The 19,112-nt window shown below is 35.1% G+C and overlaps 1 protein-coding gene across 1 annotated transcript in view; it reads left to right on the top strand.

The window, feature by feature from the left end:
- LOC126970179 (uncharacterized) overlaps window positions 1–18,128 on the top strand; it is a 31,988-nt gene extending 13,860 nt beyond the window's left edge. The window contains exons 2-7 of the mRNA XM_050815960.1: window positions 7,612–7,826; window positions 7,901–8,036; window positions 12,094–12,227; window positions 14,787–14,974; window positions 15,604–15,749; window positions 17,774–18,128. Of these exons, the coding sequence (XP_050671917.1) occupies window positions 7,612–7,826; window positions 7,901–8,036; window positions 12,094–12,227; window positions 14,787–14,974; window positions 15,604–15,749; window positions 17,774–17,844 (890 nt within the window). The 3' untranslated portion in view covers window positions 17,845–18,128. The remainder of the gene's footprint in view (window positions 1–7,611; window positions 7,827–7,900; window positions 8,037–12,093; window positions 12,228–14,786; window positions 14,975–15,603; window positions 15,750–17,773) is intronic.
- Window positions 18,129–19,112: the final 984 nt, after the last annotated feature.

Here is a 19,112-nt window from a genome sequence, read left to right as displayed (position 1 = left end):
TATGGAATAGGAGGACAAACGAGCGTACAGGTCACCTGGTGTTAAGTGATCACCGCCGCCCACATTCTCTTGCAACACCAGAGGAATCACAAGAGCGTTGCCGGCCTTTAAGGAAGGTGTACGCACTTTTTTTGAAGGTACCCATGTCAAAACGTTAATAAAACTTAACAATCTTCACCTATTCCCCCATAATATACACCCATAAAGAAACATTCTATAGATCTATAGAGACAGACTTAGCACCGGAATCATAGGATTGGTAAGGATTGGTCGCCGCTGCGCTCCAACTAGATACCGCACTACTTAAGAACAATAGCTTTTAAATTACGCCACAGATTAAGAATTGGTAACCGCTGCGCTCCCACTAGATACCGCAGAACCTAAGAACATTAGCTTTTAAATTACGCCACAGATTAAGAATTGGTAACCGCTGCGCTCCCACTAGATACCGCAGAACCTAAGAACAATAGCTTTTTAATAACAGCAACTATTAGATGCTTGTGTGCGTGGCGTCTTGACACAATCTTTGATCATTCACATGATCTTTCAAATTTTGTAATATTTTGTAAAATACGCTTCGTGTTTTTTTTTACATTAAAATTTATAAAATACGAAATATGTACTTACTGATGATAATATGTGATCCCAGTGTCTTTCTTATTTCTTGTAGTATTATTTTTACAAAGTTTTACTTTGCAACCCTGCATTTTAGTTTCAATTATTTGCCAAGTTTGATGGAACATGTGGCACGTCAACGTCACAGATTGTTCGAGGTTGGCTCGAGTACGCCCACTTGGGCGTTGTATTAGTTTGCGACTACGTATGCAGTACCTAGTTGGAGCGCAGCGGAGACCAATCCTTAATCTAAGACACAAGGTTGGGTTTAAACAATATGTTAACCCACTTGTCTCGTAAGTATCCATCAATAGTATAGTTATATTCATATATAAAAATTTTCTTGCACGTTGTTTGTCCGGAATAAACTCCTAAACTACTGAACCGATCTTAGCCCAATTTTGTATACTGTGTGCAGTTTTATCCAACTTGCGGGATAGGGTATTTTTTATTTGGATTCGTAAGCCTCAATAAATTTTAACATCGAATTTTATTTTTGTGTACAAAAATTAAATTTAAAAAATAGTATTTTTAGAACATGGAACAACGAAACAATTATTGTACTTCTACAAATTTCGTAATTAACAAAATAATTTTTAATTTTCTTATGAAATTTCGTATCTCATAGTATTCTATTGTTTAGGTGAACAGGTAACCCTGCTACTATTGAGTAGGTATATATTTATAAGTACTGCTTCTATTGAACAGAGTAAACAGATTAAATAATGATTAAGAATATGTTGTAAAATATTAAAATTAAATAATAAGACCACAGGGGATTTCTCTAGCCGTGTAAATACACTATTTATGTACATAATTATTACAATTACTAAAATGTCTGTATGTAATAAAAGTGAAAATAATAATTGTAAAATTGCAAACCTGATGTACCAAAACTTGCAAGGATCATTAGTTAAAGAATTTAATCTAGAATTATTTATGAATCCCGAATTTTATGTTTAACAGACAACAATATTTTTAACTTTACATCTGCAAATACTAGGTTTCAACGCTAGACTTCAAACAGCGTCGAGGAAAGAGTATAATCGGTGACGAATCGTTTGAAATACCAATGTATGTGGGGACTTATGGGTTTGTTACAGATTACGTTTCAGATAGTCTGCACGATCTAATTTTCTCCCCATTTTAACATCGAATGACCAGACTGGGGAACATGTTTCAATCTTATGTTGTTGATACTACCTATGTATTTGATTTTACAACACGATCCCAGAAAATGTTACAAATAAAACATTACGAAATTCAAAATAATTGTTAAAAAACGTTTATGTGGAAAGGTTACTATAACATAAATGACTTTCTTAATGACACTACAACAAATAGGAACGGAGCGACCGCTCAGGCAATTTAAATTATAATTATAAAATATAATCAATTAGTGATTTTTTTTTATAAATGAAAATATTTAAATAGTGAAAGAACGAAATGATTCAACTTGAAAGTTATACTTATAATAAAACATATTATATAACCTCAACTTTTATGTTCGGAATAACAATTTCATATGCAATGTGACTGAATATGAAATTACGTGAAAACAGGTCGTGTTTGTGTCAAAGCATTAAACCGTAAACATGCTTAAGCTTTCATAATTATGAACAAACGTTGTTTGTCGTCTTTGTCTTATAATACGTACAGATGTTTTCTAACTAGTTTGACCACAAAATATGTTACAAAGCAACTTGAAAACTTCTTATTATAATTTTCTTAAATTCATATTTGGAACACGTTTACTATAAGCTTCCAAAGAGGATTTAATTACTATCTACTCTAAACTTCAATCATTTACCACGATTTGACATGTTTTATTCAAGATTATTATTTAAATCACAGTTATGGAATGATGTGTCAAAGAAAACGAAATTGCAGTGATGGCCTTATTCAAAATACTAAAGAGCTTATGCCAAGCGTGCCAAAAATCGGTTACAGTTACAATATATTCGCGTACCTGTTCCATCTTGCTGTATCCTAGATGATACGACATGCCCAAAATCAATCCGTATAATTAAAGAGATTATTTTATGAATGGAACTAAGGATAGAAGAAAGATATTAAATTATTATTCAGAATCGAATGATGGATATCATAAAATAGAGTTTTTTTATTAATCTTCGTGTTAGTTATAATAAAATAAAAATATCGATTAATACTCCGACGGTGCCAACAATAAATAAATCTTAGAATCGGTACAATATATAGTTAAAATAACAGATATTAAATACTGCGATATAGAAATAAAAGGTAGTAAATAAATGTTATTAACCCTCAAACCCTTTGCCCACATTTGCCAGCTCTGAAAGCGCACGTCCAACCCCGCATACTGTGAAATATACTGAAATATTATACAGAAGTGCTTGTTAACGGTTGCATGCGGTATTTTAAAACGAATTCAAGTGGAGTGTTGGCAAATAGAATGGCTATTTCCTTCGTGCCTACATTGAAAATACAAATTTTAGGTTTTGAGCAGAATCTTTGTTGGGGTTTTAGAATAACGAATTTGATTTAAATCCACACTTTTGGTGTGGATTTTAAGAATGGAGCTTGGCAAAATTCTCACGTCCAACAACCCTTTAAGGAATCTGTTTCCCAAAAAAAATCCCAATCGATAAAAAAAACATACCGACGAATTGAGAACCTCCTTTTTTGAAGTCGGCTAAAATCCGTTATTAATTGCAAAATAAAATTATATAAATAATAAATATATTACTTGAATTTGAAAGTTTTTATTAAAGTAATAGAATTATTATAGTTTTATTGTCTGTGTTAAATTCCGCATTAGGCGCACTAAAGCTGTGTTGGTATAATTGCGAAGGTGCAATATTATTTAATCGAGACCCGATAGTACTATACAGGATGGCAAGATGGAGATCTGCAATCATAATATGTTTCTAAACTATATCATCCCCACCATCTGGATGTGTGGCGGTCCTCCACAGTGCAGTTTTCAAGGAGCTTTCTTCCACGTACTACAAAGCTGTGAATGAGCTTCCTTGTGCGGTGTTTCCGGGACGATACGACATGGGTACCTTCAAAAAAAGCGCGTACACCTTCCTTAAAGGCCGGCAACGCTCTTGTGATTCCTCTGGTGTTGCAAGAGAATGTGGGCGGCGGTGATCACTTAACACCAGGTGACCCGTGCGCTCGTTTGTCCTACTATTCCATAAAAAAAAACTAAGGAATTGAAGTTTGTCTTAGCAAAGATGACTAGGATAAAACTGTAATGTAAGCACGAAAATCGTAACTTTTATCGAGTGTCAAATGTTAAAGAGCCCGTCTTTCCCCCTCCGATAAAACATTATAATATATCTATTAATTACTACATCACAATACACCTTACGAGTATACTATATATCTTTAACCACTGAAACTCAAGAAGCAAGAATTATTAGTAATTTGATACTTGTAACTTTACAAAGTTGTGGCTGGGAAGTTCTGAAAACTTTTGTTACTTTACAAGCTTCGCTTGCTCTGATCTTAAGGTGTGAAGATATAATCGAAAGCGAATCCAATTGGGTACAATTGGATTATTATGTAAAACTTAAATGAAACTAATCAAAGAAGATTTTACATAGTTGTTCTTAATTATAGTAACGATAAAAACATTCCAAATGGGGACTGTTCCCAAAATATTTTTATGGGAATGGAGGGTACGGGTGCTAACCGATACCATTGCCATCTTCTAAGCTGCGTTGAAGTGCCTTTGAAAGGTGCGCAATATATTGAAATGACCTGGAAAACCGCACTAGGAAGCTCCTTCCATTATTTGATTGTACGTGGAAGACAGGTTCTTGAAAAGCAACAATTAATAATAGGGATGATATCTTAGTTTACGGTGCGATGCTCGGTCAGGTCAAAAAGTTCTTGGGAACCCTCTCCGCCATAAATACGGTAGAAGACACAACCTAAAGCCCAACGTTATGTGATAAATGTTTGAGCAGGGACCACCACAGGTATATAGACGACCCATGCTATTTGCTATTAAAGTGGAAGTAAATACTCTGATAAATTTGTCAGCTGTCCACTTTATATACTTCGTATTGGAGATTAGGAGAGACAGCCCCCTAACAGAGATATGAACAGACGGTAATGGGATTCCTATTGGCTACCCTTTGGCTACAGGTTTTAAAAAGTATAATGTATCATAATGGTGTTATATCTTGTCCCATGGCATGATCCTTCGTGTGAGTGTGCAACTCGAAATATCGTGCAAGCAGAAATATTATATCTCTCAGTCAACATTATTATTCTAGTCTCCAAGTGCCAAATGCGACACCGCCACAAAGGAATTGTCTGTGAATTCACTCGAGATTCTTATTTTATTGCGAATCTGTGACCGCAATGTCGACGACCCGAGAACGGCATGAGGCAACTGAATTGAAAACACAAACCTATCGCTTTTTTATTATTCACGAAATACTTCAAACTGCTTCGTTAAATTGCTATTGAAGGCTTGCTTTGTTTTAGAATTCAAAAGCTGGTACAATCTTATTGCGTTTGAATTTCCTGACACAAATTGTAATTTGGGCCGAATTTTAGGACATGGTTTTTTTCAAATAAATATCTATAGTTATTGTAAACTCAAACTGTACAGTTATTTATTCTTATGTCAAATTAATATTTTTTTAAATTCACCACTTAGGAAAGCTTTAGAAGAAGATTATGAGAAGACGTGGCTAGAATTTCAACGATTTGATAATATACATTTTTATACGATAGATGAATATGGCGACATTAAATTAACACACAGGTACTTACTTAACCGTAATCATTAAAACAATAAATTTAACATTTAAAGTAAATAATTGAAATATTTAAATTTCCAAACAAAGAAATTGTACATTGATGTAATAAAATTTTAATCATCCTCACGTAAGCGCTATTCACCTACGAGTTCTGAACGGCTACGGCGTAGATGTAGTAAGTGTGCCTACGCTAGCTCGCGGCTACAATATTACTAACAGATGTTCCGAAATGATGTTATGGAAAATTGGTTTATTTAGGTGAATTAAGTATATTTATTTTTTTATGATTAAGTTTAAGTAGCTTTACACTTGTGTTCATTTAATATCGCTATTGTAGCTCTTCCAACCCCTAATCTACCAGTCGGTCGGTCACCGCGGGAGAGCTCGACCAAAACCTCCCAAGAATAATTATCAAAACGAAACATACCGTTTACATTTGCACCCTCAATCGTATTCCTTGGGGGAGGCTTTTACCCAAACGGGGTCCATGCATTAAATAATTAGGAAGTTGCTAATTAAAGCAAATAATAATTAAACTAGTTACAAAATTTAATCTATAATTAGAAACCAAATTAATTTTAGTGTAATAAACACTCTGGCTCCTTCTCATGTCCAAGTTACGTCAGTTGGTGCTGGGGCTGCTGCTTCGACTGCAGAAGACAGCAAACGTCGCAAATATGTTGGTCTCAGTGAGTCATACATCTTTGTGCCGTTTGGTGTCGAGACACTTGGCCCGTGGGGCCCAGAGGCGCGGAGAATATTCAAAATACTATCTTCGCGCCTCAATAAGGCTACTAGAAACCCAAGCGCTGGCAGCTATTTCGGTCAACGGATCAGCCTTGCTATCCAACGTGGTAATGCTGCCAGTATTCTTGGTACGCTTCCACGTAATGATAGTTTTAATTTTATGTAGTTGTAGTATTGTAAATATAGTTATAAGATTTGTTTTGATTAAATAAGCAACCTTATAATTATTTAAAACTCTATTTGATTTCTTGTCTGTCTTATTATGTTAAATAGTGTAATAAATGTAATTGAATATTATAGGTTGAGTTTCTTGCTACTTCTTCTCATTAGCCCAACCCTTTACGAAGTAGCGGTAGATTCAATAATAAAAATATTTTATTTTATTTTGACATTCATAGGTGTCATTTCCGTGACCTACGTGAATAAACTGATTTTGATTTGATTTGATTTGATAAGTTACGAATTGTTATCGTTTAATATGTACTATACATGGAATAAAATAAAGCTTTATTTTTATTATTATTGTAGCTCCACACTGTTTACAATTTATAAGAAAATTCGTTGTTATAAACGAAAAGACGACGTGGAACATACTGATCCTAATAGTGTACATACATAATATTTTATACAGATACTATCTGATCCGATAGATATCGTTATGTACAAATGATACAAATTACTACATAATATATTATAGATCATTCAGAAAGACGTTGTTCCATTCATTGTTTATATTCTGTACATAACGACATCTATCGGATGAGATAGTATCTGTATAAAATCTTATGTATGTACATTTATCTCGGTCAAACCAATTCTCTAAGGAGCCGAGCCTCGAATCCCGAACAATAACATTTTTGTTTCACAAGATATGACTCCTCTAAACAAGATATTTTATCTTTGGCATGTTATTAATGTGATTTCGTTTCGATGGTTTCATCAGAAACACTCATATGCAGTGAGATCAATGTAGGATTTGTATTTTGTATGTGTTTCACGTAATATTTACATAACATTTTATAATTTACTAGATATTTATACAAGTAAAGCGATAATTTTTATTTAGTTTAAAGTATAGTACTCGATCTAAGTTAGATATTTTATAACTAAGACATTGTTGAATCAGGCTGAGTTATCTTAAAGTACCTTTACTCAAAGCAGAGGTCGTGCCCTGGCTACGACCTCTGAGGATCCTACTCCTCTTAAGTTAAGTTAAGTGAGGAACTTGAGGATATAATTTAAACTTCGGCACAATAAGGGGCAGACGTTACCTAGCTAGTAGCTTCGACTTCCAAATCTCATTTTTAGATATAGGAAGTTGAGGGTAGGCGCGCTAGTGCAAGCAATAGATCCTACGATTTAATGTGTTTTTTCTCCCCAAATCTTAATAAAAAAATGACACATTGATCACATCAGTATGGAACATCGTATATCATATTTTTACAATACATATTACCGTGCACCTAAAATTTCCCCTTTGTTTAAGGTGGGGTATGGTCTCTCCGCAACCTGTCTATCTCTGTCCCTCGCGCGGTGCTATCAGGAGAGGGACAGTCCGCAGTACTGAGATGTTCATACGACTTAGAGGGCGCCGCGCTGTACTCAATACGATGGTATCGCGCCGAGACAGAGTTCTACAGATACGTGCCCAGGGAACTGCCTCCTACTATGGTGTTTCCTCTGCCCGGAGCGAGCGTTGATGTAGGTATTTCCAAATCCAGATGCTAAAATATATAATTTTATTTGAGATCTTTTCAACTTTTTCCCTGTTTCAGTTGTCACAATCAGATCATCATCAAGTTAGGATCGTCAATTTGAACAGACGTCTAAGCGGTGACTACCAGTGCGAGGTGTCTGCAGACGCTCCGCTTTTCCACACAGACATACGATCAGCTCCGCTCACCGTTGTGGGTTAGTATTGTATACTAAGCGGTGACTCACAGTGCGAGGTGTCTGCAGACGGTCTGCTCTTCCACACAGACATACGATCAGCAGGAATAATGTAATGGTACCAGTGACTGTGAATAACAATATGACTGCATGAATTCAAAGAACAATTCGTTTTAATGCAACATTTCGTATATATGTACGTCTAGTTTAACCATTATAATTGTTGTTCGAAAAGTTGTGAAAGGCGGGTGTCCCACCCGGGAGTATAAAGTAGCGCACCACACGGTCGATCGCAACCACACCTAGAGCTTAGATAAGATAAGATAAGATCATTTATTTGTAGTCATGGGTATACATAGATGTTTCAAATCACAATAAAAGTTCTCCATTCCTTGCCCGCATGCTGTGGCGTACAAATAGTAATTAATAACAAGTCAAACAAATATATTTATACACAATGACAGTTAATTGATGTACATATCAATAATTGAATATTTTGAAATAACATATAACAAGTGAAATTGGTAAAAAGAAATTAAATTAAGTAATATGATATTTAAAAAATGTTAATTGAGTGTTGTATCTGAAAAGAAGTCTTTTATGGAATAGTACGATTTTGTCACTAGCACATTAAATAGTTTCTTTTTAAAACACGTCAACTTAAGTTCTGTGATAGTTGTAGGTATCTTGTTAAATATTCTCGGCGGCATTTCAAGAACACTATTGTACATCGAAGCTGTGTTGCTGCCATGTAAACGTAATCTATCCATGCTTCTCAAATTAATATTGTGGATTTGAGATGTTCTGACAAATGTATCAAGGTTAGTTTTTACAAATAATGCTATTTCATAGATATATAGTGAGGTCAAAGTAAGAATTTTAAGTTGGTTAAAGAAGGGTTTACAACTATCCCTTATTTTAAGACTACACATTGACCTAATACAGCTCTTTTGGGCTTTTAAAATTATATCTTAGTTTCCCCAGAAAATTATGCCGTAACGTAAGTTGGATACAACAAATCCATGATACGCTGTCAGAACAGTTTGTAGCGACTTTTGAAAGCTCATGAAGTGCGTACGAGAATTTACTTATTTTCTTACTAAGTTCTAATGCATGTGCCTTCCAATTTAATTTACTGTCAATGTTAAGTCCTAAAAATTTTGTTGTTTCGACACTTTCTACAACACAGTCATTGTATGTGACGTTAATTTTTTGAGGTGTGATTTTTGGTTCTCGCAAACGAAAGATCATAACTTTAGTTTTCTGTAGGTTTGGTTACAAATTATTAATGTTAAGCCAGTGTAGTGTCCTTGCTAGAGCATCATTTATATTTACTTCAAGTTGTTGCAGGCTGTCACCTTTAATAACTATAGTACTGTCATCTGCAAATAAAATCGTATCGCTTCCACTAACTCTTACGCAACTGCCCCCGACATACATGGAATAACACAAAGTAATACTCACATAGCCCTCGCTCAATACTTAGGCGGCCACAGTATCTGCTCTGACACACTCGACGAACATCAACAGCCTTTCAGATGTAGCTCCACTCAGCACGCTGATCGGCAGCTAACTGAAAAGTGGATGTAAATACTACGTAATAAGAGGCGAGACTGCCAAAGTTAAAATTGAAACTTAGTTAATTAGTTTAATATGAAACGGGCCATGATTTAACATAAGTTTGAAATAGTAGTAATTGCAGTATCGCGATTGGCCACGAAGTATAATCCGGCTAAGTTTGAAAGCGAGCAATTGCTTATAAGGCCGTAGTGGATTACAGCTCTCTCCTTTATTTACAAGATTATAGCCGTTGTCTGTCAATGTATCAAGAACGTTTCATACAATCGAGTGAATCCTTTTTTTAGAGAGTTTCTCCAGGTTGGCAGACTGCTCCTGTAGCAAGCTACTAAGTACCACCTCTTTTCAGTCTGTCGAACAGTCATTAAAAAGGTGGGGATGATCATAATGTCAGCATTGACAAAGAAAGCATTCGATAAACCGAATTCATACAAATTCAAATTGTACCAAAATTTATTTACGATGCGGGACTCGAACCCGCGCTTGAGACCGCTGGGACGCAAACCGAGATCCTGAAAATGAGACTCTTCCTTAGGATCTCATGCTAAATCTAAGGAAGATTCTTAAGTTTCCACTTGTGTCATGTGATCTCAACTTACAATCTTAAGCGTTTCTATGATAATAAGTGACAAGGCGAGCAAAATGTTTAGCTGAGGATAAGTGACACGCTCTGCCTATTATAATGCGGCAGTGTGGCCCCGACTTCATGTGTCCGTCAAAGTCTTAGTACCCCATTAAATTCATAAGCTACGGTGCATTTTATACCGAAACACAAGTAGAGCTTTCACGTTTCTCTTTGGCGACAGAAAACGTCACTTACTTACTAACTTAAGTAGTTACATTTGTTCTATTCTTCAGAAGCGTAAGTTAATTAAAAGATACTCATGCTATTCGAAGCACTACAGAATGAGAATTCTCGATCCAAATAGACGAATTTGCCTCTTCAAGTACAATTCACGGTTGGGAGGTGAACTATACTCCACGGTGAAAGATAATACTGCATTTTATAGTGAAGTCGGAGTATAACTTACTTTTTTATATAGTTTTCGTATGTTATAATTTCAAAGTAGTTTCAGAGTGAAGTTTTAAACGAAAAAGCTGAAAGTATTCGATCGTGGGATACATTTGAAATTTTGCTAGTTGATCATAAGTTACAATTGAAATATACGTGGCAAGCCTACTTGTAATCATCCAGATATTTTTGCCTTTTTTATATATGAGACGGGGCAAATTGGCAAGAAGCTCACGTAATGAAGAGTGGTGTCCGCCCATGGATAGTCGCTACACCAGGGGTTAAGAGATGTATTGACTTGTGTGTAGCTGGGAATATGCTCTATTCTATTCGGTAAAATTGCAGACTGCGATTATTGACTTGACAAAGCGTGGTTGTAGAATGGCAGACGTCAACATCATGAGGGTTAAATTTCGCATTTTCACGTGAGGTCTGGTGGTGGAATTGTTCTGCTTATAACCTGAATACTACCCGTAATATATGTATAATATGCAGAGAGAACCCACATCTCTACGCAAGGCGAAAGAATCAAGCTGATCGAAGACTTGATCGTTGATGATTCGAGTCGCTCTTTGGCTTCATTAATTTGGTACCAATGAGAATGCTCTTACATTTAAGACGGCGTAGGCGTAGGAAGAGACTTGTGGTTCTTTTATCATATCAACTCATGACTGGACTGGGTGCTTATCATCTCAAACTCTCAAAGAGACTAATGTCGCTCAATCTGTTTACTTAAGTCACTGTTATTTGATTCAGTCGCACTTAATGCCTCCAGGAAGAGAGCACGTTTGTAACTGCATCTCCTAACTTTTTTGGTACGAGGATTTAATCAACTGTCCTACTATTGAGTAACTATAAACCATTTCTCCTACATATCAGACGAATTTTAGGTCACGTGCGGACAGCGACGAGTTGTATGTAGGCGGAAGGAGGGTCATGTATGTGTGCCCGATATCCTAGCACTTCTTTTCCCATTACATTGGGATAGTCTTTGGGTCTTTATTTCGTGCTTGGTCGCAACTAGCTTGAGTCATAACGTTACTTTTTTGCGTGCGGGTGCCAGTCGGTAACCTTTTATCGTGGCAGAACGGGTAACACCGAACAGTACCCGAGACTTGTAACTCGGGTGGAGAATTATGGAGTTCCCTTACAATATTCATCTGCTCCCGTCTTTGCTGCTTGTGTTGCTATCCATGCCTAGCAAAATATAAGAACTTATAAGTAATGCTTTCTGTATTCTAGGAAAGAACTTACTGCAAATCTTGACAGATCAAAGTCATATTTTAGGTCGTACAGTAATTTTACTTGTATACCAGCTACTTGTCTATCCATTCGTTAATTACTATAACTAATTTGCATTGACTGTGTGTATTTTGGTATAATTGCTTGACATATTGAGTGTGTACTATCCTTTTGTTTCTTTATGTGTGATATAAGCAGCGTGTAAGTAATACTACCACGAAGATAAACAGCCTACTAATTTCACAGACCCACCATTCCGTGCACCGCTTCTTGCCGTGTCCCAGAGGAACTACATCAGAGGTGACGTCATCACAGCGAACTGTACCGTCGACGAGGCCTTCCCTGCTCCCAATATCACCTGGATATTGGATGATCAGAAAGTATGTATGTACTTAAGTATATATTTCAAATAAAATTTGAAAACAATATTTTATGAACGATGTGGGACTCGAACCCTCTCGCATTCCGTGCGAGTGCTCTCCCATTTGAGCTAACCGTTCAAGTGACCTATCGTCATAAAATCTTTTATGCTTTGTTCAACTCTCAAGTTGTGGCTTCATCTACAGGATCTACTTTACTTTTCTTTTCTTTACTTTTACAATTTATGACTTTGTATTTGTTTCTTGAAATTTGTATTTTCCGCTTCGATAGAAACCTTGTTACAATGCACAAGATATCAATAAAATATACGAATATAATAGGAATACAAAAGTAAATGTGTATTACATGAATACTAATAATTAAATATTACATGAATACAAAAGAAAACTATTACAATTAGCGTATATTCGTTTTATGCTTGATGATATGTGTGGTTTTGCAATTCTGGGTCTTTTAAAGTTACATGACCCCCACAGGGTGATTGCCCTCACCATGCTCGCGTCATGTGTTGTATAAACAGTGAAATATACTAATGGCCGCGCCTGGAGTAGACGACATGGCCCCGGTTACCAACATACAGTCTCTGCAGACTGTTTCACCTGTCTGCAGTTGTCTGCAAAGAGCTGCAAGCCAGAAAACAATTTCTTGCTTGATCCACCACCAGATAAATCTCATAATGAACACATACGAAAATATATATGCTCGAGTAGAAGGGGCGCAAGAAACTCAGTGGGACTCTCTTTTTTAATAAAATTGCGTTACCATAAAATTTATTCATTAAGTAGCCTGGGGTGGTTGCTCCATTCAAAATGTATGGTATCATTAAGAAAATCATATTTGTTATAGTAACCTTTACCACAATAACGTTTTTTTTACCAATTCTAAGATATTTATTTTGTACATTTTCTGGCATTTTGTTTTAAAAGTATATACATCGCCGAAAAAACGAATAGAGTTGCTATCTCGCCTTAACCGAGTAGTAGGCATAGCTTCAGACTTAACATAAATTTATGTTTGTTCCTTGTGCTAAGATTATGACTATCACAGTTTCTAGAAAGTTCGCTAATGTGCCTTAAATGGACGTAATATGAATTTCAAATGTCTCGTGTTTATTATGTTAAGTAATGAGTGTAAAAGTGATATAACACGATCCAAGTTACGAGTAAGTTTCGTGAAAATAATATTATGAAGTAAGTTTGTTAATATTATAATTATCCATCCATAGATGAATCTCACATAACGGAAATTGCAATATTTGAAATGCATTTGAATGGAAAAATTCACTCCCCTTGATTATTCGTGTTCATTCGAAGCTTCTAGAATGTCTGGTAGAATTCAGGAAGTTGTATATTCTACCCTCTGGGGCTCTCTACGTAAATATACCGGGGACTACAAAGGTGTATGTTTTATTGGATTTATGTTATTGTTATTAAAATAAGTAGATCTGAATTGAAAGCGATAACTGCTTGTTGTTTTCATAAATTGAAACTTTAAATTGTTTAAACAATAACTGTATTAATAATTATTAACATCTGTACATAATTGTTGAAGAGCGACCAAAAAAGAAAATCTAAAATAGAATAATAAAAGTTACAAAGTTTTTGACTTATCCTAGCCTTCGACTTTAGCGAATTTAGTCATGTAAGTAAGTAACGATGTACAATATCGACATAATATTCTTAAAGTTGGTATGTTATTTTTCTTCAAGCTATAAAGGTAATTTTTTTAAATAATCTAGTTGTAAAGATTGTATAATTACACATTGCTATGATTGAGAAGCAGAACAAACATTACATATTTTTTTATATACTAACTTATACTTGCAATTTCGTCCGCGTTGAAAAGTTACTTTAGGCATTTTTTTACCATAAAGCCTGACTATGAAATTGTACAAACAAGCGTACGGATTACGTAATGTTAAGTGATAACCGAAATGTGGGCAGACCACATAAAATGTGGACCGATAAGATTATAGAGATTGGCGGAACTAACTGGCTCGAAAAAGAAAAAAAAATAAAGGAATTGAAAGGAATGGAGGAGGCCTTTACCCAACTGGGATACATTTGAAAATGATGAAGAAAACTAACATAGTGCATGCATTATAACTTACTAACATAAAAGTTAATAATAAAATAATCATGTTTGTCGACTAACAGTACTAACATACTAACACTAAAATGTAGAAAATCAAATGGAAAATCATTAATAAAGGCTTTATTATTATTATCATAAGTGATTACCGCCGCCCACATTCACTTGCTACAACAGAGTAATAACAGGAATGTTACGGTACCCAAGTCGTATCGTCCTAGAAACTCTGCACGAGGAAGCACATTCCACTGCGTTGAAGAAAGTTCCTTGAAAACCGCAGCTCGCCATGATCGACTAAATGTTCCTCATTGTGGCGGTGTCATGGAGTACTTTTCGATTTCCCTAATAAATACGAGCTATGGCAGATCTTTGCGTCATGTTCGTAACCGAGTGCTTTACCACCGTGTACTCGCTTTAAAAATATTGAACAAAAGATGCTTGTTTATGATTTCTTTATTATAATACAGATAGCGGAAACAGTATCCTCACAGGCGGCTGAGCTGGACTTGAAGGAGCGAGCAGCATTCAGTCAGCTGCAGCTATCAGTGCTAGAGGTTCAGAAATATGAGCTTGGATTGAGCTACACACGAGATCGCCTTGATAGAAGCTATCACCCGCCGAATAGAGAAAGTCCTAGACATACAGATAGTGTGAGGTAAGATACATTAGTCTGCACAATTATGGAAAACATTTATTATCTTTTAAATTAGAGTCGCAATTAAAAAAAACATCAATACTGCTATAAAGCAACATAAGTTAGTAGTTGCCACAGAAGTACGATATTAAAAAATGTAACGAGCGTAAGTTAACATAATCGAATTTCACATAAATTGTCGCAAAATTATCTTTTAAACAACTATTACTGTTAAAAGGCGCAAAGCTTCTTGACCTATCAATGTTCATGGAGGATTTTGTGCACTCATACCGATGCCTAAGGTTCTCCGAATCTGTTGATACACGATGTTATTTTCAATCGTCTGGCTCCTTTTCATGTCCAAGTTACGTCAGTTCGTGCTGGGGCTGCTGCTTCGACAGCTGAAGACAGAAAGCATCGCAAATATGTCGGTCTCAGTGAGTCTTTGTGCCGTTTGGTGTCGAGACACTTGGCCCGTGAGGCCAGAGACGCGAAAAATGTACAAAGTACTATCTACACGCCTTAATAGGACTATTGTAAATTTAGTTTTTACTTCTACGGAAAAAGAAAAGCAATTAAATAGGATAATATCATGTTAATTTGCTTCTTATTATTGTTTAATAACAGCAATATATTTATTTTTGTCATAGCTATAATGTGTTGGCACCAGAAAGCGGCCAGTTTACCCTCAGCTGTGTTGCAACTATACACAACATCTACGCTCGACAGAGTGAGGTGGTCATCATGAGAGAGGATGCTCCACAACCAGCCTCTGTCACTGGGGAGAATTCCGCAGGTGATTACTAAGTAGCTTCGAACTGAAATAGTATAGCATGAACGATTTAGTAATTGTTCTACCAGGCATATTTCAGATTCTACTAAAAATAACAATTTCTTATAACATTATTTGAAATGTCTTAAAAACCACTATTTTAAACAGAATATCATTTGATAAAGAAAAAAAGTAGATTCCGCTTTTGGTGAATAAATTCAGTGATATATTTTGTGGATATTGAAAGAGGCTAAGCCGTCATGGTCGACAATGTTATCACTTATCAAATCGACGGCTTCTAATAAAATGAAATAATGGGCAGGAATGAATAATGGAGGAGTGGATTGGAATAAGCTTCTCACTAATTTGAATAATATTAAGCCACTAACTAATGCACACATTTACAAAATAAAATTGGGCACGAATTATCGGGCTGTCATAGTCCGGTCAATTAAGACATTCGAAGGTGCATAAATTCCCATAAATAAGCTGAAAATCAGTAAAATTGTTCAAAAGCATAATTAAAAATAAAATTTTAAAGTTCCATATCTTTCTTGTGTATGAAAAAAAATTCACTCAAGGTCGAAGGTAAAAAAATGAGTATTTCGCGATTTTCAGTAAAACGATTAGTTTTATTGTAAATGTACCTCAGATAAAAAATTGCATCATCAAATTATCTATAAAACATGTATTAATACTTTTTTCCTACGAGCAACTGTTAGTGACACAGTCGCTGTGTTACGCGGCCGAATTAAGACGGTCGGACAGACCTGTTTTGGATAGGATACGGTCGCATTGGAAAGAGCCTTGCGATCGTCACTTAGATACGAACGGACTGGTTAGCGTAACGTAGTAATAACTTTGTAAATTGTGCTTCAAGAAATAAATTAATTAACCATCTCATATTCGCGTTTCCACGCTACCTATGAGGTAGTGTACTTAGTGCGTTTTTAAAACTTTTTTCGTTCTCAGTTTTCTCCTCACCTTCACTCACATTTTTACATGCTTTATATTAGCTTCACTTGTATTTTTGTAACCGACTTCTTTGGGCGCGATTTTGACCCACTTTGAACGGCTAGATTTCGTTCAAACTTTGTAGATTTATCGAGGACCGATGACATTACACTAATTTGATAAAATTATTCAATTTTTCGATTTGCAAAATATGATTTTTGTTAATTTATATAATTTTTAAATAAATAAATCACTAATAAGCGCCATCTAGTAATTTATTGGAAACTACAAAGGAAACGCGTGACATCTCAAGACAGTTCCACAAAATTAAAGTATCTATGTCGTTTAGAAGCGAATAGAAAGCGGTGAATTTATATTTCCATTATAAATTATTAATGCGAGATTTAACTGAGCTAATTATTATAAGAGCTAGTTCGGGGATCTCGGGCTAGCTGAATTAAGTGATCTTTCAATATAACTAAAATATTTTTATTCGCAAACATCCCACGCTTTTTTTATAATCTTTATATATATAATTCTTGTGTGCGTGTGTATGTCAATGAACTCCTCCTAGACGGCTGGACCGATTTTGATGAAATTTTTTATGTGAGTTCAAGGGGAAACGAGGATGGTTTAGATTCACAATTGAACTACCTCCTAAACGGCTGGACTGATTTTGATGACTTTTTTGTTTGTTTCAGTGAATTTGAGATTGGTTTAGATTCTCAATTCCGTCCATATAATATAATTCTCCTGCTCATGTGTATGTTAGTGAACTCCTCCTAACGGCTGGACCGATTTTTCAAATTTAAGACGTGTGTACAGGACAACGTCTGTTGGGTCCACTAGTGAAAAATATAATATTTTTTTACACTATTTTCAATTTAAATTTATTTTCTATTTTTTAGTTGAATTTTATATAAAGCGTGTTCTTTAGCTTTTTTTAAACTATTATTTTTGATGTAGATTGACCGAACTATCAGTTCGCTAAGTATGTCCACGCAAAGGGGTTTTAATTTTAATAATAGTATGAAAAGAATCAACAAGGATCTCATGAATTGAAATGTATCATTCAAAGGCCAATAACTTTTCAGGTACATCGCCTAGTGTCTATATGTTTCTAACATTAGTATGCAGCGGAGCAGCTATCGTCTTCTCGTTATGACCAGCACAAGATACTCGTTCTTCTAAACTTTTATTGTTGTTATATTGAAAAATATATAAGTCAGTTATCCTACTAAGTCAGTGTTGTTCTTAAAGTAATTTGTATATAAAAGATATATAGCTGCCAGAATGTTTTTGTTATAAATGACCCCATTTTTAGTATTTCATTGTTATAATTATATAATTAATAAAATTATACGCAATTATATAAGTAACGAAATATATGTTATTAAATTGTTGCATCAAAATAACATGTGAATATGTAAATAAATAAGTTTTAAATTATTTATAATTTCATTTAAAAACATTATCTCCTTAAGTACCAACTCACAACAAAAAATACGCCACTTTTTAAAAAAGTGCCTCAATTCGATCCAAATATGATAATAACCACCTTAGATAATTTATAGTGTTTCACAAGTGGGAGGCTCCTTTGCAAAGGATTCCGGCTAGATTATGGGTAACACAACGGCGCCTATTTCTGCCGTGAAGCAGTAATGTGTAAGCATTACTGTGTTTCAGTCTGAAGGGCGCCGTAGCTAGTGAAATTACTGGGCAAATGAGACTTAACTAACATCTTATGTCTCAAGGTGAAGAGCGCAGTTGTAGTGCCGCCCAGATTTTTTGGGTTTTTCAAGAATCCTGAACGGCATTGCATTGTAATGGGCAGGTCGTATCAATTACCATTAGCTGAATGTCTTGCTCGTCTCGTCCCTTATTTTCATAAAAAAGACTTTCCAGACTTGTTGATTGCCCTATATAGCATATAAAAAGTTATATAAAGAACTAAAATAAACTAAGAATGCCAATATTTCACAGATCTCGAATATATATGTAAATAATAGCTAGATTTTATATCGCAGACATATTGCCGGAAATAATTCAAAGCAACCGAGCCTCTTTAGGCTTTAGGATTTCCTTTGGAACTTCTTTAAGTTCCAAAGGAAATGGCTGACTACAGATATTCTTAATTTGATGGATATCAATTTTTACTAAAATTAGGGTTCAAAGGTCGATGCGACTTTTCATAAAAGGTTACTTATTCATGTGTAGGATGTGTTTCAAACACATCCCATACCGCATCTGATGCGGTAGGAGACAATTCCTACTACCAGATAGTTTTTTTTATATTACATATCACGCGTTATTTGAAATATAAAAAAAAGGTAAGGAAATTGATCTTTGTCTAATCGTTTCTCTTAGAAGTTTTTGAGTCAGTCAGGGGAAAACACGTCATAAGTTATTTATTTTTTATATTTTAATAAAAGG

The sequence above is a fragment of the Leptidea sinapis genome, chromosome 20 (genome assembly GCF_905404315.1).
Source record: "Leptidea sinapis chromosome 20, ilLepSina1.1, whole genome shotgun sequence".
Taxonomy (NCBI): domain Eukaryota; kingdom Metazoa; phylum Arthropoda; class Insecta; order Lepidoptera; family Pieridae; genus Leptidea; species Leptidea sinapis.
This window is presented reverse-complemented; position numbering and strand designations above follow the sequence as displayed.